The sequence below is a fragment of the Rana temporaria genome, chromosome 13 (assembly GCF_905171775.1).
Source record: "Rana temporaria chromosome 13, aRanTem1.1, whole genome shotgun sequence".
Taxonomy (NCBI): domain Eukaryota; kingdom Metazoa; phylum Chordata; class Amphibia; order Anura; family Ranidae; genus Rana; species Rana temporaria.
This window is the reverse complement of record NC_053501.1, coordinates 8,165,198-8,181,865: the sequence shown is the minus strand read 5'-3', so window position 1 is coordinate 8,181,865 and position 16,668 is coordinate 8,165,198. Positions and strand designations below refer to the sequence as shown.

Genomic DNA, 16,668 nt, shown 5'->3' with positions numbered 1-16,668 from the left:
ACAGAGCTCCACGTCCTGTCAGGGAGAGAGGAGACCGTTGCTGTGTCCCTTGCACATAGGGACACAGCATCGGTCACCTCCCCTAGTCAGTCCCCTCCCCCCACACAGTTAGAACACACCCAGGGAATACATTTAACCCCTTCCTCACCCCCTAGTGTTAACCCCTTCACTGCCAGTCACATTTATACAGGAATTAGTGCATTTTTATAGCACTGATCGCTGTATAAATGTGAATGGTCCCAAAATTGTGTCAAAAGTGTCCGATGTGTCCGCCGCAATATCGCAGGTCTGCCAAAAAAAATCACAGATCGCCGCCATTACTGGTAAAAAAAAAAAAAATTATAAATCTATCCCCTATTTTGTAGGCGCTATAACTTTTGCACAAACCAATCAATATACGCTTATTGCGATTTTTTTTTTTAACAAAAATATGTAGAAGAATACGTATCGGCCTAAACCAAGGGAATTTTTTTTTTTTTTTTTAATTGGGGATATTATTATAACAAAACGTAAAAAATATTGTGTTTTTTTTTCAAAATGTTCTGTCTTTTTATGTTTATAGCGCAAAAAATAAAAATCACAGAGATGATCAAATACCACCAAAAGAAAGCTCTATTTGTGGGGAAAAAATTATGAAAATATAATTTGGGTACAATGTTGTATGACCACGCAATTGTCATTCAAAATGCGTCAGCGCTGAAAGCTGAAAATTGGTCTGGGCAGGAAGGGGGTTTAAGTGCCCAGTAATGAAGTGGTTAAATAGGATTGAAGGCAAACTTTTTTTCATTTTGAATTTAATTTCTACTCTGAAGCAGGGTAGATACATAGTAACCATGTCACTTTGCATAGCTCTTGTCTGAATAATGTTTATAAACAATGTTACTTTGTATCTTCCTATCACTTGTCTGTACAATGTTGATAAACATTTTTACTTTGTATCTCTATATCATCTGTCTGTACAATGTTTATAAGCAATGTTATATTGTATCTCTCTATCTCCTGCATTTTTAGCCTGTCATACATCATGCAATGTATATTGTAGACAGGTACTTTATCTGACCTTTCTTTTTCATGATAAAGGATCTGGAGCCTGGTGGACCACGCCTTGATTGCACGTTGCAATATGGAGGAACCAATCCGCTGCGCTGCCGTCAGCACGGATGGCATCCATCTAGCGCTGGGCATGAAGGACGGGTCGTTCACTGTACTGCGAGTCAGGTGATGGCACGGGGAAAAAAATGTAGCATGGGAGGAGTTTACGTTTTAATGTTTAACCTTTTCTTGACCGGCGGTCGTTGATGGCTCCCCCGAGAAAGTCGTCCTCTACAGAGCTGGGTGAATTGGTAACGCAATTTCTCTCCTTAATTTGTGAACGTTCTCTGCCTCCAGGGATATGACGGAGGTGGTACATATAAAAGACAGGAAAGAGGCCATCCATGAGCTGAAATATTCTACGGATGGAAATTTTCTGGCGGTGGGTTCGAATGACAGCTGCGTGGACATCTATGGGGTGGTGCAGAGGTACAAGAAGGTGGGCGAGTGTATGGGCTCCGTGTCCTTCATCACACACATGGACTGGTCAGCCGACAGCAAATTCCTGCAGACCAACGATGGCAGCGGGAAAAGGATGTTCTACAGGATGCCGGGTGAGGGGCGCCAAAACCGAACGCTTGATCATACAAATCCATATTGGAGAAACTTCAAATAGTCAATATAATGATAGTGTATGACTGTGAGGAACGTTGGAGTGTAAGCTCCTCTGGTGCAGATACTTTTGAATGTCTCGGTGTTCCAGCGCTGTAGATCATTTTTTTATTTTTGGGGGGGGGGGGGGGGGGTTTAGCAGCAGGTACCAAGTAAAAATCGTATTAAATAAAATAATTACTGACTCATAATCAGTGCCGATCCTGGCCTTCCTGGGGCCCTAGGCAAAATGACATGTCACATTAAAGTTTAGAAGCGGGGGTGGGGGGCTGCTGTCAGAAATTACATCTTACATTAAATTGAGAAGCAGGGGGGTGCTGATTTCTTACCTCTTCTCCCATGCAGCCAGCGAGTTGAGAAGCGGGGTGAGGGGCCGAAAATGACTTCTCACCAGGCAGAGCCTCTAGTAATTTGGGGGGCCCTCTGCAGCTTTGCGGGGCCCTAAGCGGCTTGCATAGTGAGCCTATAGGGCGGATCGGCCCTGCTCACGATTACCTGGCATGAACGGCAGAATGTCAGCAGCAGCACAGCAATCTGAGGACACTCTGAGACTAGGCCAGGAGAGAAAGAGGGACATACCTGGACAGGACAGCAGCAGTTCATCCATGTGGGGGGCCAGCTCCATGGGAGTGGCACACACGCACCGCCGTCTCCCACTGTGCTGCCTGGTGATAGATCTGTCAGCCTTTTCAGCCCGAGCCCCTATAGACCGGCCTGGCGGTGCACCACAACATGCGCGTGGGTATGCCTAATGATCGATTACACTTGCTGCAGTGGCATTATTACACTCTGTCACTGACTGCAGTACTACCTGTCGCTGGTGCCATGTGCCGCTGCAGAGCAGGGACACCATGCGTTTAATTTTGGCCCGGGAGGGGGATTTAAACACCCCTGACCCCCCCCTTATCTACGCCCCTGCAGTGTTATCTATACAGCACTCCAGAATATGTCAGCGTCATATAAAAGTATAATAGTGTTTGACTGTGGTGGGACATTAGTGTGTAAGCTCCTGTGATGAAAAAAACAAATGTGATTGGCTCAGTGTTCTCTGTACAGCACTGCGGAATATCTCTGAGATATATAAATGTATAATAGTGTGTAACTGGGGGGGAACATTAGAGTGTTGGCTCCTCTGGTGCAGAGACTGATGTGACTGGTTCAGTGTTCTCTATACATAACTAGGGCTGGGCGATTTTGGTCAAAAAAAAATAAATCCGTTTCGAATCAAGTTTTTTTTATTTTTTTTCTGATGGAGTTTTTAGGCGAGGCTGCGGCTTCGGCCTAGTCCGCCGCGATCCTGGGAAAAGGCAGAGGACTAGGCCCTGGCCTTGCCTAAAAATCCTGCCTGCAGCTCACCGCGATCCTGGGAAAAAGACGCAGCTTCGCCCTAGTCCGCTGCGTCCGGCCTCGCGGCGAGCTGCGGGCAGGATTTTTTCGGCGAGGCAGCAGCTTCGGCCTAGTCCGCGGAGCGCCGGTCCTATGAAAAAAAAAAATTGTTTTGGTCGAAATCCAAATCGATTTGCCCTTGCAACTCGATTCAGATTTTTGATCGATTTTTTTTTCCCCCAGCCCTATACAGAACTATGGAGTATGTCAGAGCTATATAAATGTAAAATAATAATAGTGTGTAACTGTGGTTGGACATTAGAGTGTAAGCTCCGCTGGTGCAGAGACTGATGTAAATGGTTCGGTGTTCCCTGTACAGCAGTGGTCTCCGGGGGCCAGATGCGGCCCTTTGCTTGCTTTTATCCGGCCCTCAGGGCATAATTTATCCCCTGTAATACCAAAGCTGGGGCACAATTCCTCCCAATAACACCAACAATTGGGCCCAATGACACCAACGATGGGGCCCCTTTTTCTCCCAATGGCACCAACAATTGGGACCAATGATGGTGCACAATTGCTCCCAATAAAACTAACAATTGTGTCCAATGACACCAATGATGGGGCACAATTCCTCCCAATAACACCAACAATTGGGACTAATGATGGGGCACAATTCCTCCCGCTGACGTGGGGACATTTTCTACTCCCAATGGCAACAGTCTGGCCCCCTTAAAGTCTGAAGGACAGTAAACTGGCCCCCCTCGTTAGAAAGTTTGGAGACCCCTGCTGTACAGCACCGCAGAATATGTAAGCACTATATAAAGTATATTGTCATCGTGCTATAATGATAGATGCCGTCTTGCTTCCAGGAGGAAAGGAAATCACCAATAAGGAAGAATTGAAGGGGGTGCAGTGGGCCCGATGGACGTGTGTGACCGGTTTGGAAGTCAACGGGATTGGTCCCAAATACTCGGAGATGAATGACATCAATTCCGTAGACACCAACTTTCTTGGGCAAGTCTTGGTGACGGCGGATGATTACGGGATTGTGAAGCTTTTCCGGTACCCCTGTGTGAGGAGAGGTAACTTTTTCTCCCACTTTTTGTTTGAGTTTGTTGTGTTTAGTGTTTCCTGGAATTACGAGGACAGAAATGCACTTTTGGTTCGAGTTGATGCATGGTTTACCAGAAACATTTGCCGAGTTCACATTTTCTCTGGCTGGTCCAGAGGAAGACAAGACAACCCCACTTGGGTATCTTTGGCTTTACAACAGTTCCTTTAACCGCTTCCCGACCGCCGCACGCACCTTTACGTCGACAGAATGGCACGGCTGCGCAAATGGACGTGTATATATACGTCCCCTTTAATTTGTGAGCCGTGTGGTCGCGCATCCCGTGCCCGCGGGACCCGCGGACTCCATGTCCTCCGGTGTCAGAGAGCTGAAGAATGGGGAGATGTCAGTGTAAACACAACATCTCCCCGTCCTTCCCCTGACACGTGGACTCGATGTCCGCCGGTGTCTCGCGATCGGGTCACAGAGCTGCAGAACGGGGAGAGGCCAGTGTAAACAAGCATCTCCTCGTTCTGCCTAGTGACAGTGTCACTGATCGTCTGTTCCCTGTCATCGGGAACAGCGATCAGTGATGTGTCACGGCAAGTCACGCCCCCTAACAGTTAGAAGCACTCCCTAGGTCACACTTAACCCCTTCAGCGCCCCTACAGGTTAACCCCTTTACTGCCAGTGTCATTTTTTACAGTAATCAGTGCATTTTTATAGCACTGATCGCTGTAAAAATAACAATGGTCCCAAAATCATGTCAAAAGTGTCCGATGTGCCCGCCATAATGTCGCAGTCACTATAAAAATCGCTGATCTCTGCCATTACTAGTAAAAAAAAAAAAAATGTCATAAATCTATCCCTTATTTTGTAGGCGCTATAACTTTTGCGCAAACCAATCAATATACGCTTAGTGCGATTATTTTTTTTCTTTACCGGGACACCGGTGGCAATCGGGTACCGCGGGCGCAGTCACGGAGCTTCAGACCGTCGGCGCCCTCGCGACCCACGGCTGGGTTCTTAAAGGGGACGAACTGTACACCCTTGTGCCCAGCCGTGCCATTCTGTCGACGCATATCGTCGTGCGGCGGTCCTTAAGTGGTTAAAGCGGAGGTTCCGCCGGTCCTCGGCTGCTTCCGCCGCCATTCTAGGTGATGAAATCAGGAAGTGAAGCCTGACGGCTTCACTGCCCGATTCCCTACTGCGCATGCGCGAGGATCGCGGCGCACTGTCACTGGTCTCCGCTCTCTCCTGGGAACGGTGTTTCCCAGAAGACAGCGGGGGGCGGGTGACGTCACAGGCTGGATTCCCCGTGGAGATCAGACCCGGAAGTGGTGCAAATACCTGTCTCAGACAGGTATCTGCACCCCCCTCCCCCCCCTGAAAGGTGCCAAATGTGTCACCGGAGGGGGGAGGGATCCAAAAAGCGGAGGTTCACTTTTTTTCTTTAGAGAACTTACAAGATGCCATTGAGTAGGCAACATATTTTCTTTTCTTTTTTTCATGGTTCTCTAGTGGATTTTTATGGTGCTGTTTTTTTTATTCCTATCCGGCCTGCACAATGGACGGAGCTGGCGATCTCACCATAGCCCAGTTTCCCTCCATTATTAATGACGCCCCATAAATTTTTAAACAAGTTAATTACAAAGTGACACAGGGTAAGATTCACGCAGGGAGTTCTTCTCATCTTGATTGAGTCATTAGCCTGAGAAGGCTCGAAAATAACGATTTATCCCTCTAAATGATGCTCCGTAGTCCGTAGACTCGAAGAACGGATATTATTCCATCAGTCCGACCTCAAACTGGGCATCTCCTGCCCTGATGGAGGAGAGCAGCAATAAGCTTCACCAGTGGGGGGTAAAATTCATTGACCGGCGCACAGCGAGACCAACCGTAATGACCTCCACCTCCTGGAATGAAAATTGGCTGATTATCCCATCCCAAAGAGCATCTAAAAAAAAAAATGATGAAGCCTCAGGATTTCGGTAATGAAAGAAAACTGTTGCCAAGGTTTAACCGCTTCCATACCGAAGTACATCATGTGACGTCCTGGGCTTTCAGTGGTGATATCTGAATGATGGGTGCAGCTGCAGGGCCGCCATCATGAATTATGGGGCCCCTTACACAGCTTCAGGCATGGGCCCCCTGGAGGCGAGAACCGGGGGGGGGGGGGGGGCTGCCGCCTGAAATTGAGGAGCGCGGGGGGGGGGGCTTACAAAAGATAGAAGAAATAAAGAAGAATATATATATAAAAAAAAGTGCTAAATTTTTGGGAGGGTACATACAAACAAAAACATCAATTGCAGCCACTGTGCCCATAGATTGCCGCTACTGTGCCATTAAACGTTGCCACTGTGCCCATCAATTTCTGCCACTGTGCCCATCAATTGCTGACTGTGTGCCCCATCAATTGCTGACAGTGTGCCCCATCAATTGCTGACAGTGTGCCCCATCAATTGCTGACAGTGTACCCCATCAATTGCTGACAGTGTGCCCCATCAATTGCCGCTACTGTGCCGCTACTCTGCCACTGTGCCCCATCGATTGCTGACAATGTGCCCCATCGATTGCTGACAGTGTGCCCCATCGATTGCTGACAGTGTGCCCCATCGATTGCTGACAGTGTGCCCCATCGATTGCTGACAGTGTGCCCCATCGATTGCTGCCACTGTGCCCCATCGATTGCTGCCACTGTGCCCCATCGATTGCTGCCAGTGTGCCCCATCAAATGCTGCCAGTGTGCCCCATCAAATGCTGCCAGTGTGCCCCATCAATTGCTGACTGTGTGCCCCATCAATTGCTGACTGTGTGCCCCATCAATTGCCGCTACTGTGCCGCTACTCTGCCACTGTGCCCCATCAATTGCTGACAGTGTGCCCCATCAATTGCTGACAGTGTGCCCCATCGATTGCTGACAGTGTGCCCCATCGATTGCTGACAGTGTGCCCCATCGATTGCTGACAGTGTGCCCCATCGATTGCTGACAGTGTGCCCCATCGATTGCTGACAGTGTGCCCCATCGATTGCTGACAGTGTGCCCCATCGATTGCTGCCAGTGTGCCCCATCGATTGCTGCCACTGTGCCCCATCAATTGCTGCCACTGTGCCCCATTGATTGCTGCCACTGTGCCCATCAAATGCTGCCAGTGTGCACCCCCTCCCCTGGTTCCTCCCTCAGCCCCGCCCCTCCCTAGACCCGCCAGAAGAAATAGTCCCTCCCTCCCACAGTACGGAGGTAGCAAGAAATAGAAAAAAAATTAAAAGTCGAAAGGGGGTGGGGGGATGAGGTCGTCGATGATGTGACCCATCATCGACGACCTCATCCCCCCACCCCCTCCGACTTTTCAGTTTTTTTTTCTATCTTTTGCTACCTCCGTACTGTGGGAGGGAGGGACTATTTCTTCTGGCAGGTCTAGGGAGGGGCGGGGCCAGGGGTGGGGCTGAGGAAGGAACCAGGGGTGGGACCAGGGGTTGGGAAGTGGGGTGCTGGCTGAAAGAATTTTATTTTTCTGCATTAATTCGGTCTCTGTGCAGATTGCACGGGCCCCCCTGCTGGCCGGGCCCGGTACAACAGGGCCAGTTGTACCGGCCTATCAGCCGCCCTGCACCCCTTTAATTGTCACTTTGTAGCAGCTGGAAATGTAGTAAGCCGAGAATGAGAGAGCAGGTCAAGATTAAAAAAAAAAATGGAAAACATATTTTCTTTATCTCGTTGTTCAGGAGCCAAGTTTCGGAAGTACTTGGGCCACTCGGCTCACGTCACCAGCGTGCGTTGGTCACATGACTATCAGTGGATTATCTCGGTTGGTGGCGCCGACCACTCGGTATTCCAGTGGAAGTTTATACCAGACCGGAAGCTGAAAGACGTCCTCCATATTGCTCCACAAGGTGAGGCGTCTGCGGAGGAGGGGTGGGGGCAGTGATATCAAGCGGACTGAGACAATGCAAGAAACCGCTACTATTTTTATATTACCATTTATGCTAAATATGACTAAAACCGCATTTCATTGTGTGCGCCACTGATCAATAACTTAATACATTATGTACAATCATATCTTCTGGAACATTAACCTTCTACAATCTCAAACGCTCCCATAAGGCTCATCTATCCACTTATTGGCATCAAGAAATCATTGATCCCTACATTTTCCAGCTGATGGTGGTGGAGGGAGGCGACCACTTCTCAACACGTTTATTAGACATCAAGGGCCAGATTCACGTAGCTCAGCGGATCTATAGATCCGCTCGATCTACGTGAATTAATATTCTCTCCCGCAAGTTTAGGAGGCAAGTGGCTAATTCACAAACCACTTACCTCCAAACTTGCGACGGCGAATCCTAAATCCCCCGGCGGAATTCAAATTCCGCGGCTAGGGGAGTGTACTATTTAAATCAGGCGTGTTCCCGCGCCGATTTAAATGCGCATGCGCCGTCCGGGGAATTTCCCGGCGTGCATTGCTCCCACTGACGTCACTAGGACGTCAGTGGTTTCGACGTGAGCGGGACTTGCGACGCGCGTGTTCGTGAATCGGCGTAAGCAAACGACGTTGGAAAATTCAAATTTGACGCGGGAACGCCAGCTATACTTAACATTGGCTGCGCCTGCTAAAAACAGGGGTAAGTATACGACGGGAAAACCGCTACGGAAACGACGTAAGAACACTGCGACGGGTCCGCGTACGTTCGTGAATTTGCGTATCTCGCTGATTTACATATTATTTATCGTAAATCAGCGGGAACGCCCCCGGCGCCATTTTTAAATTGAAAAAAAGATCCGACAGTGTAACACTGTCAGATCTTAGCCCTATCTATGCGTATCTGATTCTATAAATGAGGCGCATAGATAGGACCAGTGTAAGTCAGAGATACGATGGTGTATCTGGAGATATCAGGAGATAATACACCGTTGTATCTCTTTGTGAATCTGGCCCCAAATCTGCTACTTCAATATATAACAGGCAACACATATAATATACTGTATAGTAACACACAAATCAGTCTTAAATAATGGATGTTATATACAGTACATACATCTCACAAAAGTACACCCCTCACATTTATGTAAATGATTTATTGTATCTTTTCATGTGACAACACTGAAGAAATGACACTTTGTATCTACATTGGCCCAGATTCAAGAAGCAATTGCGCCTGCGTAACCATAAGTTACGCAGCGCAATTGCTTACTTGCACCGGCGTAACGAATGCTCCTGATTCAGGAACCTCGTTACGCCGACTGCAGCCTAAGATATGCGTGGCATAAGGCTCTTATGCCCGCATATCTTAGGCTGCATTCTTACATGCATACTAACACCGATTCACTACGGTACGCGCGCCCTGCGTACGCAGTTTACGTCGTTTGCGTACGGCGTGTTTAGCGTAAGGCTGCCCCTTCTAATAGCAGGGGCAGCCAATGCTAAAGTATACCCGTCTTTCCCGCGTCGCGAAATTTACATTGTTTGCGTAAGTGAATCGTGAATGGCGCTGGACGCCATTCACGTTCACTTTGAAGCAAATGACGTCCTTGCGACGTCATTTACCGCAATGCACGTCGGGAAAGTTTCCCGACGGAGCAATGCGCTCCACACTCGGCGCGGGAACGCGCCTAATTTAAATGATTCCCGCCCCCTACGGGATCATTTAAATTGCGCGCGCTTACGCCGGGCATTTTGCCGGTGCGCCCACGCAATTTACGGAGCTACTGCTCCGTGAACGAAGGGCAGCGCAGTAAATTTGCGGGGGCGCAGGGCAAAAACGTTGCCCTGCGCCTCCGTAAAAAAAGCGCAAATCTACCTGAATCCGGGCCACTGTTGTGTAGTGAGTGTACAGCTTGTATAACAGTGTAAATTTGCCGTCCCCTCAAAATAACTCAACACACAGCCATTAACTGCTTACCGACCAGCCGCCGCAGTTATACGGCGGCAGGTCGGCTCTGCTGGGCGAGAGCACGTAGATCTACGTCATCTCTCCCATCAGCCAATAGGGGCGCGCACGCACGCTCCTGACTCCGGCGCGCGTGCCCGGTGGTCGCGATCACCGTCGGGCACCCGCGATCGCTCGTTACAGAGCGAGAACCCGGGAGCTGTGGGTGTAAACCCACAGCTCCCGGTCCTGTCAGGGGGAGAAATGCCCGGCCGTCTGTTCATACAATGTATGAACAGAAGATCAGTCATTTCCCCAAGTCAGTCCCACCCCCCCTTCAGTTAGAACACACCCAGGGAACATACTTAACCCCTTCCCCGCCCCCTAGTGTTAACCCCTTCCCTGCCAGTGGCATTTTTATAGTAATCAATGCATTTTTATAGCACTGATCGCTATAAAAATGCCAATGGTCCCAAAAATGTGTCCTAAGTGTCCGCCATAATGTCGCAGCACCGAAAAAAAATCGCTGATCACCCCCATTACTAGTAAAAAAAAAAAGTTGTGCCCTGTTGTGTCTGTAGATAGAAAGTGGATGTCAAGAAAAAATGATTATTATTTTTTTGTTGTCAGAGAGTTTGATTGACTCCAATAGCGATGAATCGGATTCAGAACAGTCGGATGTCCCAGAGCTGGACTCTGAGATTGAGCAGGAGACGCAGGTCACGTACCGCCGCCAGGTGAGCCCCTGCTGGGTGTGCTGTGTCCCTTTCCTGTCTGTGTGGGGGGATCCTGGCTGTCTGTGTGGGGGGGGGGGGTCCTGGCTGTCTGTGTGGGTGGGTCCTGGCTGTCTGTGTGGGGGGGGGGTCCTGGCTGTCTGTGTGGGGGGTGTGTCCTGGCTGTCTGTGTGGGGGGGTCCTGGCTGTCTGTGTGGGGGGGGGGGGTCCTGGCTGTCTGAAGCATCGATGGTTTCGAAAAAACTATTAGGTAATATTAGATAAGCACCTGAATGATCACAACATACAGAGATATACAATGTAATACCAACATATATAGCTGGATTCAGGTAGATGGGCGCATCTTTCAGGCGGCGTAGCGTATCGTATTTACGCTACGCCGCCTTAAGTCAGAGAGGCAAGTGCTGTATTCACAAAGCACTTGCCTCCTAAGTTACGGCGGCGTAGCGTAAATGGGGCCGGCGTAAGCGCACCTAATTCAAATGAGGATGAGAGGGGCGTGTTTTATGTAAATGATTGGTGACCCGACGTGATTGACGTTTTTTACGAACGGCGCATGCGTCGTCCGTGTACATATCCCAGTGTGCATTGCTCCAAAGTACGCCGCAAGGACGTATTGGTTTTGACGTGAACGTAAATTACGTCCAGCCCCCGGACGACTTACGCAAACGACGTAAAATTTTCAAATTTCGACACAGGAACGACGGCCATACTTAACATTGGCTATGCCACCTAGGGGGCAGCTTTATCTTTACGCCGGCGTACCTCTTACGGAAACGGCGTATCTTTACTGCGACGGGTGCACGTACGTTCGTGAATCTGCGTATCTAGTCATTTGCGTATTCTACGCCGAACGGAAGCGCCACCTAGCGGCCAGCGGAAATATGCACCCTAAGATGCGACGGCGTAGGAGACTTACACCGCTCGTATCTGAGCCTAATTTAAGCGTATCTGGTTTCCAGAATACGCTTAAATTTACGACGGCGTAGATTCAGAGTTACGACGGCGTATCTACTGATACGCCGGCGTAACCCTATGTGAATCTGGCTAATAATCACACACACATAGGGTGGACTTGATGGACTACTATGATAGAACCGGTCACAATGATAATTCTGATTTTGGATCAGTTCCCCTTTAAGGGTAGAATTAGATACTTGGGCCCGGATTCACGTAGAACTTACGCCGACATATCTACAGATACGCCGCGTAAGTGTAAATGTGCGCCGTCGTATCTATGCGCCGTGCCCATAGAACTAGATACGCCTGAAAATAGGCTTCCTCCGACCGACGTAACTTTCCTACGCCGGCGTATCTTGGGCGCATATTTACGCTGGCCGCCTCATTGCAAATGAGGGAGATACGCCGATTCACGAACGTACTTGCACCCGGCGCATTCATATACGCGGTAAACGTAAGTCGTATGTCGGGCGTAAAGTTAAGCCTCATAAAGCAGGTGCAAGTCATGTTAAGGTATGGACCAGGGAACAGCCGTCGTATTTTACGTAGTTTACGTAATAGTACGTGAATAGGGCTGGGCGTAGGTTACGTTCACGTCATAGGCAGTGATTCAACGTATCTTAGGGAGTATTTCCGACGTGATTCTGAGCATGCGCACTGGGATGCGTCCACGGGACGGCGCATGCGCCGTTCGTTCGGGCCATCATTTGCATGGGGTCACGCTTCATTTAAATGGATCACGCCCACTTCCACCTACTTTGAATTAGGCCAGCTTATGCCGAAGAATTTACGTTACGCTGGCGCAACGTTGGGAGCAAGTTCTTTGTGTATACTCTGCTTGCCTCTCTATGTTACGTCGGCGTAGCGCATATGAGATGCGCTACGCCGGCAGAAATATGCGCCGATGTATCTGAATCCGGGCCAAGGTTTATATGGGAGAAGTTCTCTGCCAGGTAAGTTACACAGACTCCACCAGAAAAAGAAAATCACCATTTTTAAACCTTTTTATACCACAGAATTTGTAGGTTGTCTCTCTGGCTAGAATTCTGTTCTTTTTTCTCTATTTGTACTAGTATGATTTATTTTCCCTGTTCTGTTTAATGTTCTTTCCACGCTCCAGGTGTATAAAGAAGATCTACCTCAGCTTAAAGAGCAATGCAAAGAAAAACACAAAAGTGCTTCTTCCAAGAGGCGTGAGAGAGCACCCCTCAACAGCATTCGTCTCCACTTTGTGCACGGGTGAGGAATAGACCTGCCTGACCCCCATTACCCTCCCTTTCTTTTACTCTTTTTTGCTCCCTCACCCCCCTTTCCCGTATTGCTCTCTGTACTTTTGTTGCGCTCTCTCTCTCTCTCTCTCTCTCTCTCTCTCTCTCTCTCTCTCCCCTCTCTCCCCTTTCTCCCCTCTCTCCCCTCTCTCTCGCTCCCCTCTCTCTCGCTCCCCTCTCTCTCTCGCCCTCTCTCTCTCCTCTCTCCCTCGCCCTATCTCTCTCCTCTCTTTCTCTCCCCTCTCTCCCCTCTCTCTCTTCTCTCTCTCCCCTCTCTCTCTTCTCTCTCTCCCCTCTCTCTCTTCTCTCTCTCCTCTCTCCCCTCTCTCTCTTCTCTCTCTTCTCTCTCTCCTCTCTCCCCTCTCTCTCTTCTCTCTCTCCTCTCTCTCTTCTCTCTCTCCTCTCTCTCTCTCTCTCTCTCTCTCTCTCTCTCTCTCTCCCCTCTCTCCTCCCCTTCTCTCTCTCTCTCTCTCTCTCTCTCTCCTCCCCCTCTCTCTCTCTCTCTCTCCCCTCTCTCCTCCCCTTCTCTCTCTCTCTCTCTCTCTCTCTCTCTCCTCCCCCTCTCTCTCTCGCCCTCTCTCTCTCTCGCCCTCTCTCTCTCTCGCCCTCTCTCTCGCCCTCTCTCTCTCTCGCCCTCTCTCTCTCTCTCTCTCTCGCCCTCTCTCTCGCCCTCTCTCTCTCTCTCGCTCTCTCTCTCGCCCTCTCTCTCTCCTGCCCTCTCTCTCTCTCTCTCGCCCTCTCTCTCTCCTGCCCTCTCTCTCTCTCTCGCCCTCTCTCTCTCCTGCCCTCTCTCTCTCTCTCCCCCTCTCTCTCTCCCCTCTTTTCCCTCTGTCTTCCCCTCTCTCTCTCCCCCTCTCTCCCCCCTCTCTTTCCCCTCTATCTCTCCTCCTCCCTCCCTCCCTCTCCCGCCTCTCTCAAATTTTCCCTCTTTTTTTTTCTTCTTTTTTTCTTCTTTCTTTTTCTTCTTTCTTTTTTTCTTTCTTTCTTTCTTTCTTTCTTTCTTTCTTTCTTTCTTTCGTGTATGTCTGTCTCTATCTATCTATCTATCTATCTATCTATCTATCTATCCTCCCCTCTCTCTCTCTCTCTCTCTCTCTCTCTCTCTCTCTCTCTCTCTCTCTCTCTCTCTCTCTCTCTCTCTCTCTCTCTCTCTCTCTCTCCTTCTCCCCCTCTATCTTGTCCTGTCCTCCCCCTCTGCTCTTCCTTGTTATCACTTCCTCCCCTCCCCCACTCCTGTCCAGCTTCTCTCTCTCTCTCTCTCTCTCTCTCTCTCTCTCTCTCTCTCTCTCTCTCTCTCTCTCCTCTCCTCTCCTCTCCTCTCCTCCCTCCCTCTCTTTATTTTTCTCTCCTCTCTCCATCTTTTTATATCTGTATCTATCACCCTCTCTTTAGTTCTCTTTTTATCTCTCGCCCTCTCTCTCTTTCTCTGTGGCCCCCTGTGTCTCTCTCATGTCCTCTGGGTCCCTGCAGGTACCGGGGCTATGACTGCCGCAGTAACCTCTTTTACACTCAGACGGGTGAAATTGTTTACCACGTGGCGGCAGTGGGCGTGGTCTATAACCGCCAGAACAACACCCAGAGGTTCTATCTCGGGCACACTGATGACATCCTGTGCCTCGCCATCCACCCGCTGAAGGATTATGTAGCCACTGGCCAGGTTAGTCCACGGATCTTGCCCACACAGGAACTTCTAATGAGCGGGACATGTGGGAGGGTGTATACACAATGAGCGTTTACTATATTTCCAGGAAGGGAATGTTATAGGGATGCACACTGTGCAGAGGATACCTGCCTGTGGTATTAGTATGAGAACACCAGCAATTGTATTCACGTAGCTTTAGGTGCACACTGTGCAGAGGACACAGTACACCAAGTGAAAATACTTGCAGATCCCTGCCTGTGGTATTAATATGAGAACACCAGAAATTGTATTCACGTAGATTTAGGTGCACACTGTGCAGAGGACACAGTACACCAAGTGAAAATACTTGCAGATCCCTGCCTGTGGTATTAATATGAGAACACCAGAAATTGTATTCACGTAGATTTAGGTGCACACTGTGCAAAGGGCGATAAAACTGAATACTGTATGTCCCTGCCTGTATTTGTATGAGAACACCAGCAATTGTATTCAGGTGAGCTTTAGGCACACACTGTGCAATCACCTGCCTGCCTGTCAGTGTATTAGGAAGAGCATACAGGAACAGATCTAGCTAAACTCAATACAGTGTATAAATATATGTACAACACCTGGGATGCATATACAGGTCATTCTCAAAAAATTAGCATATTGTGATAAAGTTCATTATTTTCTGTAATGTACTGATAAACATTAGACTTTCATATATTTTAGATTCATTACACACAACTGAAGTAGTTCAAGCCTTTTTATTGTTTTAATATTGATGATTTTGGCATACAGCTCATGAAAACCCCAAATTCCTATCTCAAAAAATTAGCATATTTCATCTGACCAATAAAAGAAAAGTGTTTTTAATAAAAAAAAAGTCAACCTTCATATAATTATGTTCAGTTATGCACTCAATACTTGGTCGGGAATCCTTTTGCAGAAATGACTGCTTCAATGCGGCGTGGCATGGAGGCAATCAGCCTGTAGCACTGCTGAGGTGTTATGGAGGCCCAGGATGCTTCGGTAGCGGCCTTAAGCTCATCCAGAGTGTTGGGTCTTGCGTCTCTCAACTTTCTCTTCCCAATATCCCACAGATTCTCTATGGGGTTCAGGTCAGGAGAGTTGGCAGGCCAATTGAGCACAGTAATACCATGGTCAGTAAACCATTTACCAGTGGTTTTGGCACTGTGAGCAGGTGCCAGGTCGTGCTGAAAAATGAAATCTTCATCTCCATAAAGCTTTTCAGCAGATGGAAGCATGAAGTGCTCCGAAATCTCCTGATAGCTAGCTGCATTCACCCTGCCCTTGATAAAACACAGTGGACCAACACCAGCAGCTGACATGGCACCCCAGACCATCTCTGACACTGGACTTCAGGCATTTTGGCATTTCCCTCTCCCCAGTCTTCCTCCAGACTCTGGCACCTTGATTACCGAATGACATGCAAAATTTGCTTTCATCCGAAAAAAGTACTTTGGACCACTGAGCAACAGTCCAGTGTTGCTTCTCTGTAGCCCAGGTCAGGCGCTTCTGCCGCTGTTTCTTGTTCAAAAGTGGCTTGACCTGGGGAATGCGGCACCTGTAGCCCATTTCCTGCACACGCCTGTACACGGTAGCTCTGGATGTTTCTACTCCAGACTCAGTCCACTGCTTCCGCAGGTCCCCCAAGGTCTGGAATCGGTCCTTCTCCACAATCTTCCTCAGGGTCCGGTCACCTCTTCTCGTTGTGCAGCGTTTTCTGACACACTTTTTCCTTCCCACAGACTTCCCACTGAGGTGCCTTGATACAGCACTCTGGGAACAGCCTATTCGTTCAGAAATTTCTTTCTGTGTCTTACCCTCTTGCTTGAGGGTGTCAATGATGGCCTTCTGGACAGCAGTCAGGTCGGCAGTCTTACCCATGATTGCGGTTTGGAGTAATGAACCAGGCTGGGAGTTTTTAAAAGCCTCAGGAATCTTTTGCAGGTGTTTAGAGTTAATTAGTTGATTCAGATGATTAGGTTAAGAGCTCGTTTAGAGAACCTTTTCATGATATGCTAATTTTTTGAGATAGGAATTTTGGGTTTTCATGAGCTGTATGCCAAAATCATCAATATTAAAACAATAAAAAGGCTTGAATTACTTCAG

At 48.7% G+C, this 16,668-nt stretch overlaps 1 protein-coding gene across 6 annotated transcripts in view; it reads left to right on the top strand.

Annotated features, from left to right (window-relative positions):
• Positions 1–16,668, top strand: part of EML5 (EMAP like 5) — a 183,841-nt gene that overhangs the window by 83,266 nt on the left and 83,907 nt on the right. For all 6 annotated transcript variants that reach the window (XM_040333173.1, XM_040333172.1, XM_040333171.1 and 3 more), the window contains exons 8-14: positions 1,081–1,218; positions 1,390–1,646; positions 3,900–4,112; positions 7,808–7,975; positions 10,580–10,686; positions 12,764–12,882; positions 14,382–14,568. In XM_040333173.1, coding sequence (XP_040189107.1) covers positions 1,081–1,218; positions 1,390–1,646; positions 3,900–4,112; positions 7,808–7,975; positions 10,580–10,686; positions 12,764–12,882; positions 14,382–14,568 — 1,189 coding nt within the window. The remainder of the gene's footprint in view (positions 1–1,080; positions 1,219–1,389; positions 1,647–3,899; positions 4,113–7,807; positions 7,976–10,579; positions 10,687–12,763; positions 12,883–14,381; positions 14,569–16,668) is intronic.